Source organism: Tetrao urogallus (genome assembly GCF_951394365.1).
Source record: "Tetrao urogallus genome assembly, chromosome: 21".
NCBI lineage: Eukaryota > Metazoa > Chordata > Aves > Galliformes > Phasianidae > Tetrao > Tetrao urogallus.
The window spans coordinates 5454313-5474678 of NC_136834.1; the positions used below are offsets into that span (position 1 = coordinate 5454313).

At 41.2% G+C, this 20366-nt stretch overlaps 1 protein-coding gene across 1 annotated transcript; it reads right to left on the minus strand.

Annotated features, from left to right (window-relative positions):
• Nucleotides 1-513: 513 nt before the first annotated feature.
• PANK4 (pantothenate kinase 4 (inactive)) lies at nt 514-19830 on the minus strand (the record flags this gene model as incomplete). The annotated part of the gene is made up of 19 exons (XM_079545649.1): nt 514-727; nt 1203-1271; nt 1785-1885; nt 2314-2418; nt 3676-3725; nt 4260-4315; nt 5748-5899; nt 6632-6719; nt 7225-7337; nt 7926-8081; nt 8545-8645; nt 9804-9885; nt 11351-11532; nt 12420-12573; nt 14259-14351; nt 14906-15089; nt 16913-17121; nt 17496-17578; nt 19710-19830. The coding sequence occupies 19 exons, from the start codon at nt 19828-19830 to the stop codon at nt 514-516; spliced, it is 2313 nt and encodes a 770-aa protein (XP_079401775.1).
• Between the last annotated feature and the right edge of the window lie 536 nt (nt 19831-20366).

Here is a 20366-nt window from a genome sequence, read left to right on the forward strand (position 1 = left end):
CTGACATAAAGTTCGTTAGGTTAGGAGGTGGATCAGTCCCTCGACCAAATTAACTGCAAAGAGCATGAGACTGTTTAGGTAAGTTTAAAAGCTGACATGGAAAAATACAATGTCAGGTTGACTTAGCACTTTAAAAACTATTTGGTATGTGCCATGTCACTGCTGGCAGAGTAGGCAGAGATGTATAAAAAAAGGTTTCATTGACATTTAAATATATTTCTATATGAATGTCTCACAGAACAAAAAAATAAAGTCTTTTCATCACAAATACTGAATCATTAAAATAAACACTTACCAAAATAAACAATGAGTGATATACATATATATATTTGAGTGTGTATACTATAGAGTGAATCATATTGTTGCTTTTTAAGTCACAAAAGCACAATATAAATATGGAATTTCCTGTGACCTCTTTTCCCTGTTGTAATAAAAATACATTCTTTACAGTTAAAGTAAAACTAGTGCAAGTCCATTCTGCTGCTCCTGTCCACCCAGCTGACCAGATCTGTATCATTTACATGGCACTTCATACTTGAAAATGACGCTGAATATTTTCCCTCCAAGGCGATCGGCAAGCCAGGAGTTTTTGATAACAGCAAGCTTGAGGCTCTCACACTTCAAAGCCGCGTAGTAATTGGTGTGGATGGCACGACCCATGCCTTCAATGATAACCAAGTCTGTCTTCCGTTCTCTGACCAGCACAGCCAGACCTTTATCCAGGCGGCTGAAATGAGAGGTATGGTTAGAAATAGTCATCCTTGCACTGCAGCTGAAAAAGCAGGTGTTCTGAGGGTCCTGTCACTTCTAGGAAACGTGGCAGGGTATGGAATTACTGACACCAGTAACCTTAATCAAAATAAATGGGATATATAAAAATATAGTTTTAAAAGCTTCATTAAGTGTGTGCAGAATTGGGATTTCTGAGAAAACACGGGTTAAGTTCTGTGTCCAAGAAAGGCAGTTAAAAACAGGTAACATGAAGTGCTTCTTACAGTCACGTGGATTACTGACGACATGTAATTGCTGAACAGCAAAATGATAAACAAGCTGTAGAGCAATTAGTAAGGCTTCACCAGCATTACAAGTCTGTAATGCAGACCAACTCAGTCATTTTTGTGAAGGGTGGCTAAGGTATTTCAGCACACAGACAAAGTCTCAGGTCATCCTTCATTTGACAAATGACAAACTTGCCATTATACCTCAGATCCAGACAAGGAGAACTTGAACCCGTCTGGACCAACAGCAGCTTCTCTTCCTTCAGTGCAGATCTTTAATTGAAAATAGGAACAAACAAAAAGTTACAGTCATGTAAATATGGTAATGAGCCAGAAAGAATATCTGAGTATTCTTTGCAAAGGCTTCTTTTCCTGCTAGGAAATCACCCAGAAACACACTTCCATGAGCAGCAGGTTAGATATAGTCAGCTACATGTCCTCTACAGGAAAGAGGCTGGAAATAGCATATATTTCCCTCAAATTTTTTTTTAACAAATAAAATACACTATTTTAGTAGTTTGAGTCCTTATCAGGGATGATACTGACAAGAAGCTGATATGTATACTGTTAAATATAATTAAGAACTGCTTTCTAAATTTTTTGCCATAATTGAAGCGAGTCATCATTTGTACCTTACTTCTAGTTGCAGATTTCAGACAGTAATAAACACAAATAAGGAACTCCATATGTAACCAGGAGCTTGCTTCTTCCCTTCTTTTTAAGATACATTATGAAGATAATGTATGATGTATTAAGATACATTATGAAGACAGTTTATATGCTTACTGAATAACTGGATCCATCGCTGCTATCCGTTCAGCAACGATCAGGGATTCGCTGTAGGTGACATCATTTAGAGCAGGGCCAGAGTTACAAGCCAATATAACCTAAGGCAAAGATGTCAAAATAGTTTATTGATGAACACAGTCCATACACGGTGTTAGAGCTGCCTGTCTGTTTGAACACTGCCTTTCTCTGGCTTATATAAGAACAGCATCAAGAAAAGAGAAAGCCTGAAGGCCTGGTCCTTATTTTCTCCTCAAACTAGCCAACTACTCCAGGTGTTCGGACATTACAGATCCTCCATTAGAAAGCTTAGCTCTGATCTAACCCCTGCTCTGCTTTGCAGTAAACTTAGTTAAACCTCAGACTTCCAGGAATTTAGGGACAAACTCACTGTCTCAAGTTAGTTCACTCCCACTTTAGGTGCTATGAGCTGGTCTCATACAGTTCACTGCCAGAAGGTGTTTAACAAACCTTTCACCAGTTACAAAAGCTCCATTATGTATTGCCTGTACAATGAAGGACCACTTACCTCTGTTCCCCTAGAAAGAAGCTCTCTAACAAAAGGAAAGACGCCTAAAATTATGTCTATTCCACTGTTATCTGCGAAAATTAAGGCACATTTATGAGGGGGACCCTCCTGCAAGAGAAAACCAATGCATTTAGGATTCAGTTCACAGTTCATTTCACAGACTAGTTTGTATTATTTAGAAACACCGGTTTTAAGACCCAAGATTTTATAGCCCTATATTTATCTAGATCTATTCGATGAGCATAGCTCATCAAAACTTTACCTACTCTTATTTTAAGTGAAATCAGTTTCTCTAACGCTCTCTTTGCACAATTAATTAAAACTGTTTTTAGCCACTTCACTTGACAGCACTTTTTCAAACTCCATTAATTAAACCTATAACAGCCAATTAAACACGTCTGACTCCAGCAACTGTGAACATCAGCTTCCTTCAAAGGGGTGGTTAGGCTTTGAATCACATTTTGTTATGCCATGCAGCTGGAGAATACCATTCTCTAGAATACAAGCAGCAGCATGGATAGCTGCCTATGTGGTTTTTAGGGTAAACCTATCTTTGTGGCTGTTATAAGCTAGTATGCTGTAGGGTAAACAGGATTCCCTTCTCCAGGAAAGGGGAGGATGGACTGCTGGGGGCAGTGACATCCTAAAATAAGAAGACATTTCCTATTCTCCATTAACCTTTAGTTTGTCCTAAATCTGATGTTATGAAATGCAGTTCACTCCAAGTTGTACCAGCAGAAGAACTTCTGCAGTGAATACAGTGTAATTTTTAAGAACAGTTTGTCAGGATGCTGCTTTTTAGCAGTGTTGTGGAGGAATAACTGACGCTTGTTTTAAGATGTAATATCTAATGATTTGTAGCAAATTCTGTCCATCATTTCCAAACCTGATGAAATAGCAGCAGACATCCCACAGAGGGGAAAAAAACCACAACAAAACACGTTGCTCATTACTTTCAGAAAGCTCCACGTTATTGTCATTTTTAGCCTGGCTACTCAGATGAAGGGACAATCCAAACATTACATTTGGATTCAATTTTTCAAAATTACAGGTCTAGTTAAATAGAAATAAGTGCCCTGATAAAGAAGGGACACTACAGTTATGCTGGAAGAGCTTTGAAAGCAGCTGGATTCCAAACGCTGCAGTTCCTGAAGAAAGTAAGCCAAGAAGCTTGGTAAGTGACAAAATGTCTGTTTTATTTCTGTATGGTATGATTGCTGAATTATTAGTGCTGCACTAACAGAATTTGTTTTGAGCTGTCTGAACAGGGCTATGTTAAATGTTAGAAACAAGCTTAATAGGGTTGTTCCATGAGTAATGTATTCAGTTACTCAGTGATCAGTGGTAATTCTGGACTCGTACCTTCAGCCGCTCTAGCCACTGACTGTAGGAATCTTCTAACCAGGGACGTTCTGTGTCACAGACAAAATTGTATTAGCATCACTTTTAGGCAAAGAGTAAATCTGTACATTATGCAAAGCAGGAGGTGTCTCTTTAAAGATATGGAATATTTGAACTCAGATTTTGAATGTTAAGGAGTTCCTGAACTCTTAATTATTGGAAGTTCAACTACAGTGGCCTTGGAATAGAATTTTTCTGATAGCAATAGTCATGTGAGCTAGCTCTCATAATGGCCTGTTCTGAGATGGCTGGTGCTGCTGTTCCTTGGGACACTTGCTAAAACAGGACTGGAACCATTACAAGAAACAGCACAGGCTATTCAGGATATTCTGAGTATTGGGGCAGCAGAGAGGTTTTTGGGTTCCACTTTGTTTGGAACACAAAAAGCAACATTCCACTGAGACTGCATTTCAGATAAACTGGCGAGTGTTACTGAGTCCTTGTCACAAGCAGAACTGCCATCTTAAATACCATCACACTCTTCTTTACTCTCTTATTAACACAATATCCAGATCTAACCAACACTACAGATCTCCCCCCTATACCTTGCAGTTTTGACTTGGCTTCTTCAAATCCAAATTGTGGCTCACATTCCAGAACACTGTATCAGAAGAGAAATAAAGGGTACGCAGTTAAGTAACTTCAGCTCACTTAATTTGAATACTTGCATAGCAGGCTGTTGGCAATTTTATTGCAGGATTATAATTGGGAGTATGGACAGGTCCAGTGACTGAAAAATAGATCCACCCTTAAAAACAAAAGGCTTGCATGTACATTAAATTAGGGAGTTAAATTAGAGATTAGCAAGCACTACTCTATGGGGGAAAAAAAAAAAAACAACAAACATTTGGATCTGCAGATGACCATAAATATAGTAATGATCTAAACTATCATAGCCATAAAACAACACTTTACAAAGTTAAATCTGGAGATCTGTCTACAACATTTTGAGTTGTATTTGTGTGTAGGCAGGAAAAAAAGAAATTAACTAAATACAGGTTTTAAAAGCCATTCCTATTGGCTGCACGTATAAAAAAGTAGCTTCAAACTTAGCTGGTGATGAGGATGTACATAATGAGGCTAGATTCTAAGCTGCCAGTTAAAATATTGCTCCACATGGGCAGTGCTTGCCAGTCAAGTCTCATAAAGTGCCTTCAGTCCAGTACCAAGTGATGTTTAACTCTTAGCTTCTTCCTCGAACAGAGGGAGAGCTACACTTAGGCAAGTGGCAACTAGACTAATTGCTGTGACTGGGGTCAGTTCAAGTTTCTGCAGTTGTGGGCAGCATTAGAACGCAGATCCAAGTAGCCTCAAATCACCTTGTTTTGAACTGACTTGCATTTTTTTGTTATTTACTCATGAGGGGAAAACTCCTCAAAGATGCAGAAAGGGAAAGGAAGTGCTGAATGTTTGCTGCAAAACAGTGCCCCCCTCCCCTACTCTATTATCAACCCCACAGAAAGAGGTAAAATCTAGAAGTACAAAAACAAAGATATTTCAAAACTGACAGCATTTACATCCTTTTCTGAATTTATGGCTGCTGACAGGATATATGGAAAGAGAGCTCTCAAAATGGCAGTAGAAATGTATGCTCATCGAAAACAACTGGGATTTAGTTATTTTAAGGGACCACCAACCTGGCTTACAGCCCATTGAATATACACTCTGATATCAGGGCAACTGGGGGTTACAGAGAGAGCACATTTTCTACTATAGGAAGATAATATCAGCTTAAATATAACACATACTTAAAAGCAGAGCTAGTAACAGCTACAAACAAAGAGCCAGACTGCAATATTAGGTGGTCTGTCATTTAATTCAAACATTCAGTGATGTCTGCCAGATTTTAAGGGTGGAAACAAACTTTGCTGCACCGCAATAATGCTTGCAAATGAACAACCAACATATGATTAAGGTTAAATACAAACTACAACGAGATTGGTGCATTTCATTATTTCTACAACAAAAACAAAAAACCAACAGTTGGATATTCTATATCTTAAAAGGGTGCTTTTAAAATATTTAACACCTACTCTGAGACTGCTTTTGCTCCCCAGTCAAAGACATTCCCCGCAAGAAGTCCTTTCACCAGAGCAAACTGCCTCTCCTCCCAGCCTAATGAATCCAAAGATTCGATTACGCTTTGAAAACATTTTAAGGCTATGCCATTTTCTTTCTGCTTTACCTGTAAGAAAGACATGAAACATCGCATTTACGGACAAAAAATCCTTACCCATCATTGGCTGTCTCAGTCCCAAGACCGCGTTCAAGCATTCTCCTCTACGTTCATGGCCTCTAATGGACCAACAAGTTACTGTTATCAGCATGCTTAGTACCAACAAGAAAAAAGTTCCCTGGGATTCTAATAAACAGCTTTATTAGTGCTGGCATGTGTTCTGTAGTCTGAGAATTACTTGTCTTACTACAGGAGAGGTATGGTAGATCTTGGGCAGACGGGGAGTGGGAGAATGGACACAAAAAAGAGAGACTTAAGTAGCAACATCAAAACCAGGTAACCTGGGTGAGAAGGCTTACCACTAGCAGTTCTGCAAAAGATGGGAAAGTGTGGGTTGTTCTAATTTTTGCATCAAAAAGTTCATCATCCTACATGCTTAAAGACTCTTGACCCCTCTTCTATCGCCAGTGAGCTCAAATGTTACATAGCTAGTTCTTTTTTATAAAAAAGGGACTGAGTGCCACCTCTACATCAAGATCTTTTGTTGGCACTATCTTATCTGAATTACAAAAAAGGGAAAAAAGAAAAAAAAAGCAATCAATAACTGTCCTGAAAACAGCAACAACCAACCAGTTAAACTGTTAATGTCTTGTATGTAAGCCATTACTTATACAAAGCATTCGAGTACAGAACAGTGCCTTGATCTCACACTGCCTGCCCTGTAAAGCAAGAACAGCTTACCTTCGAATAAGGATCCGGAAAATTGAACTCGTTTAAACAGTGTTCCCTTGTATCCAAAAGACTTCTAACTGTTAAGGTGCCATATGCACTTTAAAAAGGAGAGGGGAAAACAGATCAACTACTTCAAACAGAAGAAAAAAAAAAAAAAAAAAAGTAATTTTCTCCTGTTTTTCCATTAATAGGATGAATTCCAGACAGGTACAGCATGTAAGACAAACACCTCAGTTAGAAGTCTTCACATGCCACAAGTGCTGAATACTGCCACTAAGTGGTACATCTATTAAATGGATTGTTTAAATACAGAGAGGGAAAATGTTCAGAGTAAAGATGCCAGGTACCATTTTTAGTAACTTGAAGACCTTTAGTCATTTTTGTGCTGAGATAGATGGAATTTTTCTGTTAAATTCTAATGTTTTGTTCAGAGGACCTGACACATCAATTTGTTACTGCCTTCAGCCTACTTAGCTTTAAGCTTGCTCTGCTTAAGAACAAAAGCATTTATGTAGCTTTCAGTTAATTTATAGTTGGCTTCTAATTTGCTCTGCTCAGCAGAGGCGGCCAGATTACAAAAGCAGGGAAACAAGGACACTTACAAAGGCTGCTGTCTGAGTGTCTGGAGCTTGTTCCAGTACTTCTGTCGGAACTTTTCGGCTCTCTCAGGTGCATCAACAGAATCTGGCTGGCTGGCTGCAGCACGCTTTGCTACCTGGTAGAGAAATGAGGTACTGGAGTTACCACTTCAATTCTTCCTTCTGTGCAACTGACCTGAAGCTCAGGATGAACAGCAACCCCTCCATCTGCTCTATTTTTCTGCTTCTGCACATTTGCTTGTCCCTCCCACACAGTATACTCCAGCTTTCCATTAAGCCAACCACCAAAGAGTAATTTTAAACACCTCTTTCCTTCCTAAACATTTAAAGTTGGTTTTTTTTTTTTGTTATTACTGCTTTTTGGTTTCTGAACACTGTGCTTTCAGAGGTGAGCCACAAGTTCCACCTATTTAGAGAAGGGTAAAAACAAACAAGAAAAAAGGATAAGGGTGCGGGTGCACATCAACACTCAGTGTTCATTCTTTCTCTATGACAGTAAGGTCAGGTCAATGTGTTCTCCTAGTGTTTTTCTCAGCCCCCAACTCAACACTTGTGAAGTTTCTGATTTATATTTTCAATTAAGAGACAGGGAAGAGGTACTTATTTGCAATAGGTTTGACATACAGGTGCACTGTGTTGGTTGAACAGCTTGGTCCACATGAAGTATGTGCACCACTTGTAGGTACAACTCCTCTGATATTTACCCCATCCAACGCCTCCTCAAAACAAGTGAGCCAGTATTTTCTGGCCATGGCATCATCTGTGAGGTCAACAGTGTCTGGAATATAGGTTGATGGGTCCTTCAGCAGTGGCAGGTTAACCAGCGGTCTCTCCAACCTATCCATTTCAAACATGTCAAACTAGGTGAAAAACAAAAGATCTATTAGAACTTACTCAGAAATTGATTCACTAGAAATTAAACAAGCACAAGGCCTACAGAAGCCCATTCTCAGACAACTCAGGATTGCAGACAACTGCACGTTAGTATATGCAGCCATTAACAAGACATTCTATTGAATCTGTCAGATTCAAAATTCTCAAGTACAGTATTTCAACTGTAGCAAAGCCAAGCTACCTCGAAGAAAGGGCAGCAGCAGCAGCAGGCTGTCTCTCTCCTTTAGTGATGCTGAGCAAGACAAAGTAGCAGGCACAGTCTTTTAAGAAATGTCATGTCAAACCATCACACGTGACTTAAGGCACCATGTCAGCCACTTCTGGTAAAGCAGCACAGTCCCAGGGGTGAGAAGCAACTAGATTTTAAAATAGCCATCTAAGTTCAGATCTAAGTGCCAACACTCATTTCTAGGAAAGGCAACCACATACTGTACCACTCCGGGTCCTCTGCATGGGGTAGACATCAGGTGATGTGCTCATAAGACCAGAACTCCCAGCATAATTCTCTCCCCAGCTATATTGATTTGGATCTAGAAAAGAGAAAGAGAGAGACACATAATCTGAAAATAAAACTGAAAATACTCACATGAATGAGTCTACAGCCAGCATCTCTACAGAGCAGCTGTTCCACTGCAAAAGCCATTTCTCTTTGTCTTTAAAAATATATTTATTTCTTCCCCTCTAAGTCCCAACAGTTATATTTTAACTACTTGCTGAATCATCCAACTCTAAAGAACTTCAAATGAGACACAAGATTACAATTCAAAAAGCATTTTTTTCTTAACCCCTTTCTTTTCCTAATCATTAAGAGCTATTGAAGAAATCCAGTTCTTTAAGCACTATAGATGGCTAAAGCTTCTATTATTAGAGAGTTGGGGTTTTTTTTGTTTGTTTGTTTTTAAATGTCCATCATTAACAGAATAGATTGCAGAACTCTCAGAGCACAGTGTAAGCTTCACATGAGCGCTGAAGTTGCTTTCACATTTTTTTCTTTAGAGTTTCTGGAAGTTGAGACGTTCGCCATACGGCCAACAGAACAACAACTTTCACACCTGGGCAGCTCTGAGCTGAGTTCCTTGCTGTTATCTATGGAGTGGTACAAAATGGCTTCCACTGTTCTGAGATATACGTGATATTTACTAAAGCTAAGTACCATAACAACCTGTGATTTGTTCCACTACGATGAATGTACTGAATGGCACGTAGCACAAAGAGAAAACAAGAAAATACAAATGGCAGAATTCAACCAAAGCATCCTACACCCAAAGAATGCTCGAAAGAATTGTCTCATTCTTTATAAACATTTATGAGGCTTTTCACTCTCAAATGAACACAGTTTTGAGATGCTGTTCTTCTTCAGTACATTAACTGAATTCAAAAGCTGGCCTCTTTAAGAGGAAGAAAGTTCTCAAACTCAATTTCCCTGATTTGATTTAGAGGCATGACTGCAGAAATGCAGAAAAGAGAAGAGCCAAATCCTGCTGGATTCTCAGAGGCAAGCAGGAAAACAGTGAGAAATTATCACACCCTTGCCCAAATATATAAAGCAAAGCCCAGCATCTGTGTTTATTAGTGCCAAATGTGTTTATCTAGGCAACAACTTACATGCAGCCTCTTAAGAGAAACTTGGACATTACACTGACATTTCAGAACACAGCATATACAGAACATAGCAATGCTGTACTTACTGTCTTGTTCAGCTCCTTTTAAAAATGCCCCAATGGCTCCCAGGTAGCCTTCATGTCTCAGGAACAATGCCTGAACCTCTCCCTGCCACAATATGAAACATTGCAATTGGATGGTCCCTGATGGCTAACATTACTTCTTTGTCACTAGATTTACACTTAAATTTAATAGAAACAACTAGAAGATGATAATATTCATTTGCACTACACTCTAACACATTCAGTAACTTTAATGGTGCACCAAAAAATGGTGTTTCTGAAAGACAGCTTCAGGAGGAACGGCTAACATACATCATTCCACAATTCTAAGACAGCTGGAAAAAAATTACATGCAGAAGTGGTGTGTATTCTAAGCCTGCACAACCACAGAAGCAGAGGGAAGCCAGTGCTTCACTAGAAAAGACTGCTGCATTATTCCATGAGTACTCAACTCCTCTTGCTTGAACAGGCTGAAAATGTAAGACCATCTGATTTCCAGGTCATCAACATAAACGTGTCACTGTGCATCCACCACACCCACACCACTGGTTATTCTATTTCATACTGAACATGCAGCAACATACAGTCACCCTGTATATTATCACAGACAAGCACTTTCCCCATGAATTTAACCCAGTTTAAGTGTTAACAGAAACGGTAGGGAGAACAGGATCATCCCCCACCTAACACCCTTAGTTTTCTTATGGTGAGACGTTGTCCCCTCTGAAGGAAAATAAGCTCTGTCTATAGCAGGTCATGTAGGAAAAGTTAACTGGGCTTAGCTGCAGTGAGGAAATGCGTAATTCACAGTGAGATTTTGTACAGATAAAACTGTGCTTACAAGAATCTAAAGCTGTAGCTTTCTTGAAACTCAACCAAGTTCTTACCCTAACTTGCAGAAAGACTGCAAGGTTAAACAAGGGGAAATAACAAGCATTTTATAGGAGACTCTTGCCTGAAGCACCTAGGAAAAAAATAAGTCATCAATTCTGTAATACTTCAGTATGCAGTGTGATGGTGGAGGAACTGATCCACCTGTAACGAGCTGTATGTGAACTTTTGGATTAGACCATTGTTCCACTGAAATATCTTTAGTGTTTGCCACAGCTTCAAAAGCTGCAAAGAATTACAGCTTGCTTCCTTTTTCAAAACAAATTAAAAATAATATATATATACATATCAACCAACCAAAAATTACTGATGCTAGTTGCTAACTATCTCAGCAGAGCAATCCAACATTGCATAGCCTGGGGGTGAAAAGAAATAGGTGAAGTCAGCAAGAGGAATTGAATAATAATGGTAGCTATCTAAACAAATATAAGAGCCCAATCCTTGGCAGCTACAAGACACACTGTCCAAAAACCACCAAACAAACAAATAAACAGAGAGATAGAGGCCAAACAGAACTCCTAGGAAATTCACATTTGTTTTACCCTCCCACAACAAGGCCCTGCCTTACCTACCTAACCCCAGTCCTTACTGAACGTGAGACTTAGCAAAGCTTCCCAATCACCTAGAAAAGATGCCTAGGCACATGAATTGGCAATTAGGAAAAATTCTGTTTCCATTACCTTTGAGAAGAAGTTGATGCTGAAGGTTATTGTGCGCATGGTAACAGGGTGACCCCGAATAAAGAATCCTCCAAAATATATCTTATCTAAGTTATGGAGTTTGGCATAGAGGCAGGCAAGCTGACCAATGTCATTGCTGATCATATGGAGTAAACTTTTTGCCATATCTTCTTTGGAGAACTCTTAAAGGAAGGAAACAGTGAGCCAAATTAGTACAGCCTAAGAATGCTCAAAATGTTTTTACATATTTATTTATTTATTTATTTATTTATTTTATTTATTTATTTTTTGAAGCAGAGGCCCTACAGCCAGGGGAAAAAGACCAATCTGAAGATAGAAAGAAAACACCAAGCCTCCATAAAATATAGCCTGAAAGAAACCTGCTTGAAAGGCCAAGCATAAATGGCATTAACTCAATTTCACCTCTTTAGGAAAGGTGGATCATCTTTCCATCTAGATATGTGATGCACTGCAAGTATTTTATTATGACACTACAAAGAAAGCTACAAATTTCTGCCATACATCTTTTTCTGGACAAACAGGGCCAATTATATTTCCCACATGCATAAATTTACACTGGCAAACTTACAACAGATATTTTTTTGTTTGCCCAGACTTCCAGAATCCCAAACTGAAAATCCAAACATCTGCTTGCAAGGCAGTCCCACTTAACACACTTATTCAATAAAGTATTGTAGGCAAAATATGTAGGTGAGATCATGAGAAGGACATGAAAAGGTGGTTATTTTTCAGCTCTACTTGTTTGAAAACATGACAAACATCAGACACCCAAGGGCCAGGGGAGATGGTTGCATTTCTTCTCATTAGTTTCAAAGAACTCTAAACAAGTGGAGCAGTGCAGGCAGCAGTCCACATCCCCTCTCAGCCCACACGCATGACATCAGAAAATGGATACGGCAACACATATTTTTGCTGATAAAACTGGCAACTATTTTTCCATCCTTTTAAATGTCTGGAGGAAGTTTGTACAAGTAGCAAATCCAATCTGACAGGCAATAGAAGGTATTATTTGCATGCAAATCTTCAGCAGATATTTCTATACTAATACCTTTATCTGCTGTAGTGGATTTCCCAAAGCTGCTTGCTATCAGGTTCCCACTTAGCCCCAGGGTCTGGCAGGCGCCTCCATACACATCTTTCACCAGCATGTCTACGTTTGTGTGCTGTCCCTTGGAAGCAAGTTGCAGCAATTCATCAAATTTCTGAGGATGAGAAGCAGAGTTACTGCAAGTATTCAAGACAGCCAGAGATCCTTGCCCACACGGCAAGAGTTGTGAAGCACTCTTATTGACAGAAAAAATATGGGCTTTGGCTTGGAACCAACCCTGCCAGTAAAAGATGCATCACTTCTATCTGGAGTCCACATCTTATCATCGATCTTAAGTGGAGAGCCTTTAATGATGAAATGCACAACTATCCTCTTAAATGATCTGCAGAGGACTTGGATCACAGGATCGACCTCAGTCATTCTGTGACTCTAACCTGCAAATATTTTGTTGCATGTTTCCTGAGAACTAAAGGTTGAGTGCAAGATGAATCACGTTGTCTAAATTGTCTACCCTGCAGTAATCTGGAGAACTGAAAGCTCTCTGGCAAAATGATGTCATCCAGAACTGGTACAGCATTAAGTAAAGCACAATTTGCCAACTTCTCTCCTACATGCAGCCCCAGTGAATAAAGAATTAAAACTAGGTGGAAAAACAACTTTATCCAACGCCACCGAAAGGATTTATAATATTTCAGCAAGTAAATCACCAAAAAGTTATCCCAGTCTAGCACCTTTAATCTCCAGATTAATGCATATGAAACAGAACCTTCACATATCTTGTCTTGGAATGAAGTCAGGAACACAGCAAGTAGAGTTAAGTCTTCTTGAGGCAAACAAAAATATAAGATTAAAAAGTGAACAGACAAAGTCTGCCTTTACAGATGCAGAAATGCATGGGTGTCCCTGAGATTAAGCTTTAAAAAAAAAAAAAAAACAACCCTGCATCGTCCTAATAGCTTGTATTATGAATTTGCTAATGCTAATTCCCACTTCTACAAATACATTAAAAAAAAAAAAAAGAGCAGACACTGTCATGTTCCAGGATTTCTTTTTGAAATGCATCAAACAAAATATTCTGAGTATGGGTCTTCCCTTTGACATTTTCTTATCTAGTGGCTATGTAACTCTAGCTTTTTCTACACTGGTGACATTTAGTGACTCCTATTTAAGTCACATGCAACTCTGAGACAGGAAAAAACAGCATGATTGAAGAGCTGAGCTGGGCACAGCAGTACAAGACCAGGCCTTATTCTGGCACATCACCAACCTGAGATTTAAGCGCTGAATCCCTGAAAGTGAAAAGAATAACAGAGGTGCAATTCCCCTTCCCTGCTCTCACACATTTTGCAATAATTAAGCACTCTGTTTTGCTCCTGTGGATGCTCCTGCAGCCTCAAAGAGAATCACTGTTTTGCCACAGAGCATTTAATCACTTTTGTCCCTGCATTCTACTTGTATCCTTTTGCATGTAAAGCTCCCCTTTATGCTTCAGAAGCATTACAGGTATGAACATAAACCAAGCATTCAGCCTTTATCTAACAGTCCAGGACCACAAGCTCCTCATGGAGGTCATTAAAATTGTCCCAAGCACTGCAAAACTGCACCTTTTCTTTCTGTACAAAGACAGCAGTTCTTAAATAAAAGAATGCTCTGCAAGAGAGACACATACACATTTTTCCACATCTTCTACTGTGCTGATATTGGGCTTCTAATTTCCCATACAAATACCACATTGAATCATCATGTCTCCCTGTTTAAAGCGTTTGGCATTCCACTATTTCAGGCTTTCTCTCAGCATTTTGTATATTCACACGCTCCTTAACATTGAGGTTTCAATACCTTTGTTTTAGTGAGCAGTGCTCCAAGACCCCAGAAGGTTCCACCTCCAATTGAGCTCCCTCCTATCCATTCAAATTTGTCTTCTGATTCTACCTGTCAACAGAACAGAGCACGTTTATCTAGAAAGTCCTATTTTACTGTTTATTAACAGTTACAATATGAGAGTACATGAACTTCATGAGAAGTGGAATTGGTGCAGGCAGAACAATTTCATTGCAGAAATACCAGGCAAAAGGTTATCCAGAGGTACAGGTTCCCCACACCCACCCCGAAAGTAGCACTTAAAATCTTTGTATTTAATTATTGGGTGAGAATCCTAAATATGGATATTAAATTTAATTCCATAAGCAACGTACGAAAAGTCGTTCTTATCTGACAGTCTTTGTCCTATCAGTTCATGGAGCAACTTCTCTGAATACCAAATTAAATGTGATTTGAAAAGATTAACTACGGTAAGGAATGGAAAAGCATTTCTAACTCTGTAAGAAATTGAAAGTTAAAAAAAAAAGTGATTTTCATTCTAAGTTTCGTATCACCCAACAAGAAACAGCTACAAATTTAAAATTTTAAAGCTTCAGCTCATCTTCATCAATTCTACAAAAACCAAAACAAACAAAAAGACCCAACAGATTTTAGCAACCACTCACCTTCACTATTGAAACCCCAGAGCCAATGTTCACCAGTAAGTATGGGAAAATGTTTGGGTGATTTGTCTGAAATCGGAACTCTGTGTCTGAATCCTTCTGGTATGCAAACACTTCATGGGGGATGTTCCTCAGCAGAAAGTTGCATCCTTTGATCAGGCAGGTCATTACATCTTCTTTATCTACTCTGAAGTGGGGAAGGGAAAGGAACTTAGAAATGTCACAGCCTCACCGATAACCAAGCGCTGCTTCAGAACATTCGTTTTTAAGACTTTACAAGTCTTTACATGCAGCAAAAGTCCACATCTTTTAAAGCACGAAACCCAGATCTGCATACGCTCCACCATTCAACTTCAGTGCCAGAACACACAGACCAGAGTGAGGCTGCAGTTACACAGTTGCTTTGATCTTCATTAATCGTTCCTCAGTAAAATGCTCCTGCTCCTGTCTGTGTCTCCATCGCTGCTCCAGTGCTCACACAGCTACATGTGTGCCCATGTGATACAGCAGGCCAGGAAACCCATCTGGCAGTTAACACAACACAACTATTTTCTAACGTGGCCTAATAATCTGTTGCTCTTCCCATGCTTTCTTAAGAAGGGAAAAAGACTACAGCATCATTTCCACTCATTTATGGCAGATCACGATGACAGCAAGCAGCCTGCTGCTGGGATCTCTGAACACACACAGACACTTCATGAGAAGAACAGGATCTGAACAGTGAATCCCTGAGCAGGGAAGCTCAGATAGGGCAGATGTTAGAGCTAGCCAAAGGTTACTTCTGCAAACTTCTGTATCTAATACGTTGTTACTGGTGTGTGCTAAATTTCTTAAATGAAGTACCAAAAACCTTTACTAAAAACACAAAAGCAAAACACAATTAAACATCTTGACTCATACAGAATGCTTTATGTTTCTCAGGAAAGAAAAGCTGGTTGGGGACCAATCAAGTCTGTTTCAACATGTCAGCAGAATTCTACCCATCAGAAAAAGAAAGTTATGCAAAAAAAGCAGTGTAAAAGGAGACGAAGAGAGTGCCTTAGAAACTGGGAAATATGCTGTGTGAGGTAACATTCTATACTGCTGTAAGTGAATGATACGATTATCTGTACTTACAGCAGCTTTTTTAGCATATGGCTTTTGATAAACGTGTGTGAATGGTGAACCCTTCAGCTTCCTGCAAGGCTCTGCCTCTGCATGAAGTACAGCCAGGATCTATGCAATAAATTACTGTGTTGTTTCAATTATTTACCTCTGGGCATGCTCAGAAAAATAGTAGAAGGTTTTGTAACTGTGACTTCAGAGCCCAGGTAGCTATAGGTATTAGGTACATACAGAATAAAAAAAAGCTTGCCAGCAATATCTTGGCTTTTAATAATGCAGCCTTCTTGTAGATAGCATCTTTGGATTTTAAGTAATGACTCATAATTAAAATAAATACACCTCATCACAGTATCTGATCAAAGATTCCCAATTAAACTTGTTTGTAACAAACTTATTTCCTGCTTACTACAGCTCAAATACTGTACTTTATATACAGCTGGAGGTTTTGTGCAGTTGGATGATGACTGAAAGTTCAACAGCACTGACAACTAGGGTAGCACCACTGAAATGCTGCTAGCTGGGAGGTGAAGAGTAAAAAAAGATCATCTTAATACAGAGTAATTTAATTAAAAAACAAACAAAAAAAAAGCAATTGCAAACAAATCCCTTCAAGAAAAGCTTTGATAACATCATACTTCTTCCTTCACTGCCTTTCTCCTGAAGCTCCCTGGCTTTCCTACAGACCTCTGCCCTGCCAGTTAATGATGCAGTATCCTTTTGCAACTCCTGCTCACTAACTACTGGGTTCAGCCCAACCTGACCAAGATGCACACGTGTCCTCCAGCCTCCACTTCTCTATGCAGATGGCTTTTAGGGGAAGAATGGCAAAGTAGAAAGTTTGCCCGCTATAAGGCAGCGAAGTGTCACTTCAACGATACTGAACTCACTTTAAACAGTTTCACTTACTTCAACCCCAACTTCTTCTCAATAAGATCTTTAAATTTATAGGCACCACCACCTGTAGCTTTGATGACTTGAGTCTCTGTATTGACAAGATGGTCTTTGATGAAATCTAGACAAGTTTCGATATAATTGTTCTCAAACTTGATGAAGTGCAGGCGAGCTGTTATCTCCTCCTGAACTGATATTTCATACAAAGGTTCGTTTTCTATGTCCTTTAAAAGAAAACAATTAAAAATATATGGTAAATTTTCTTCCATGCATGGAATCAAAACACGTATGAAACAACAGTTTACATGTTTTTCAGAAGTACCATACTGATCTGTCTAGAAAATAACTATTTCAGACAGTAACTGTAGCAATCTAAGCACTGTCATGGTGAAAGCTAGAAACAAAATGGAGATTGCCCAGAACAGAGGCATTACAGAAAGTCAAACTGAGTAAACTGCAAATAATGTTTTGTATAGAAAGAAGCACTAGACAGCTTTCAAAGACTTCTGTTGTACTATGAAAAGCCCAGTACCTTACTTCCAGTTCTACCTTTGCTATGAGTCAATCTCATGCAATTCATTAATGATGCAGTCCTTACCTTTCCAGAATGATCAAAGGATCTCACTCTTGCCACTTTGTGCTGCACAGTTGAATAATAAGCCAACTTGGTTAATGAGCCACCTGTTAAAAGAGATGACAGCTTATGATTAATGCCTCACCTTACAGCAAACAACCTAACTTATGTTTATGTACGCTTTACCTAAGAGTTTTTAGCTGAGTTCTCTTCTTCTAAAGCCAAATACAATTAAGCTAAGTGCATAATGTAGTAATCAAAGAACCCTTGTCTTAAAACCTGGCATAGTTAGTGGCAAATGACTATGTGAGAAGAACTCCAGGAAATCCACATACAGTAGCTGATGCATCTTGTTTCTGTTCATCTCCAGCCATCTCCACAAGTTCTTACTCATCTATACCACCACGTTTGCCTGCTCTACAGGTAGCTCAGTTGAAATACTCAGCTATCTGAGCTGAGTAAATAACCAAAGGCAAAGCAGGTATCAGCACAGCATACACTCCGTGTAGTTGAAAACTTTCTACAAGCCCCCAGATCTGCTGCTTACAAGGACATTTTATATGTAAGCTTGCCACGTTTGAGCAATGCACGAAGTCGGACTGAATAACTTGATTTACTCATTTTTCTTTGGGCAAATCAGTACCTGCTGTCTTAAACAAGTGGATGTTTGAGCTTGAACATACAGAGCTGTCAAAATGTTTGTTAAAACATGTGCTTTTTTCTTTCCTCAGAAATAGGGGAGGTATGAGGGGAATCCTCTTCAACCTCTCATGTATTAAAGTATCAGTAAGCTTCATAAAACAGCTGCTTGTGGTTGTGGAGTGTTGTGGTTGTGGTTGTTGGAGGAAAAACAATTTTAACTCAGATAAAAGTAGCATGGGCTGCAAACCAAGCACCCTTATCATATAGAAAGGCAGCTTTAACTTTGTACTCACGTCTCAAACGTGACTACAAGGCACTCAGAAGGTCCGTACTTCTCAGTGCTACAGTTCTATCCCATAGCTGTGTTTAAATCTGTATGCATAGCTGGCCTCTGGCCAGAGATCTGGCACACTGCCTTCTCAGTACGTGTGTGCAAGACCAAGCAAACAATTATAACCAGCTTCTAGTTAAAACCTGAGTCCTACCAGTAAGAAGTCTGTCAGTTCATAACATAACTGACAAGTGCAGTGGTCCTAACTCTGCTGCCTTACAAATGAACGTAATCAAGGAATGCAGCTTGAAAACTAATCTGCTGGTGCCTGTAGCTTTGCCTACGAAGCAGTGCTACAAACATAGCTTGTCTCTTCCACAGTGCTGAGATCAACATGGAATTTTTCAGCAATCTAGGAGAAAAACGGAAGGAATTCTCCAGCAGTGCTCAAGCGAGGTCAGTGCAGAGCAACCCCCGGCAGACACTTATAGTAACAAAAGCAATAAAGCTTTCCTGCCCCCAGATGTTATTTCAGGGCACCGGGCAATGCTATAACATTCCTGGTACACAAAACCCGAAGCTGCTGATCGCTTACAGGTGAGGTTTTTCTTCTTTAAAAAGCGAAACAGGGACAACAAAAAAAAACCCTCAGTGATTTTGTGTGCTACGTGGAGAAGCTTTCCTGCAAACCTTGTGGGACAGAAACCGCTTGTGTTGACCGCAGCATTCTGTACAACAGCAGCGGGCCGTGTGAAGGGGCACTGCGGTTCACAGCTCTCACAGCGCGGCCCCCACCAGGGCTCCGCTCAGCTGTGCCGCTCCCGGGGCCGTTCGGGCCTGCTGCCACCAAGCAGCTCCCGGCCCCGCCGTCTCGTGGGGAGCAGCCGAGCCCGCGAGCCCCGCGGAAGAGCAGCCCGCGTCCCTCAAACCGCCGGGCTTTCCTTTCCTCGCCCCTCTCCGCCGCCAAGGGCAGCCCCGCACTGTTCCCAGCTAGGCTTCCCCCCCTTCCCCCGCTGCCAATTACCGCCGCGCGGGGCACGCCGGGAGCTGTAGTGCTGCTCTCCGCCCGCGCAGCGCCGCCGCCCGGGGACGGGACTTCCAATCCCGTCGTGCCCCGCGCAGCCCCCTCGGCGCGTTGCGTGATGGGAGCTGTAGTCAAACTCCGGGGCTCCGCGGCGGCGCGGGCAGCTCGGGGGACTGCATGGGACTGCACGTCCCAGAGTGCCCCGCGCGCCAGAAAGAAACGGGCCCCGGTGAGTCCCCGCAGCGGGGAGAGAGCCGTCGCCCTTTCCCCCTCCTCCGCGCCACCGTCCCCGCCCGGTTACCGATGTCGATGGCGAAGCGCTTGGCGTTCTCCAGGTTGCGGAAGATTTCATCAGGCGGGAGGGTGATGCTCTTATCCAAACTGCCGTGCCCGCCGCTCCCTCTGCCTCCCCGCTCCGCCATTTTGAACACTAGCCCCGCTCCTCGCCCGGCCTCATCGGTATGCAAACGTATGTGCATAGATTTGCATGTTAACGAGGCGGGGCGCGTGGCTGAGGCAGGAGGTGAGGGGCGTGCGTGCGCCGAGCAACGGCCGCCCTGTGCGCGTGCGCGGAGCGTCCGCTGCTCTGAGCGCGTGCGCGGCGTAACGGCCGTGCTGAGCGCGTGCGGCGGGTAACGGCCGTGCTGGGCGCGTGCGCGGAGTAACGGTCGCTCTCGCGCCTCTTCCCGCCTCAGTGCTGAGGGGAGCGGGGCGGCGTCGGCGCGGCGCTGTGTTGTGCGGGTCCCCACAGCCGCCGTGCGGTTGTCGATGCTGTTACATCAGCCCCTGTGGACCTTCTTCGTCTCTGGTGGGCCGCAGGTAAGCCCAGGCAGCAGGAGTGTTGTCAGGGCTGTGTTGGCTGCCGTTTTCTGTAGTAAGCGCTGTTTGTGCGAAGCTCCTTTCCTCACCTGAGCTGCGTTGCATCCATGCGGCCGATGTCTGCACTCTCTTCACGGTC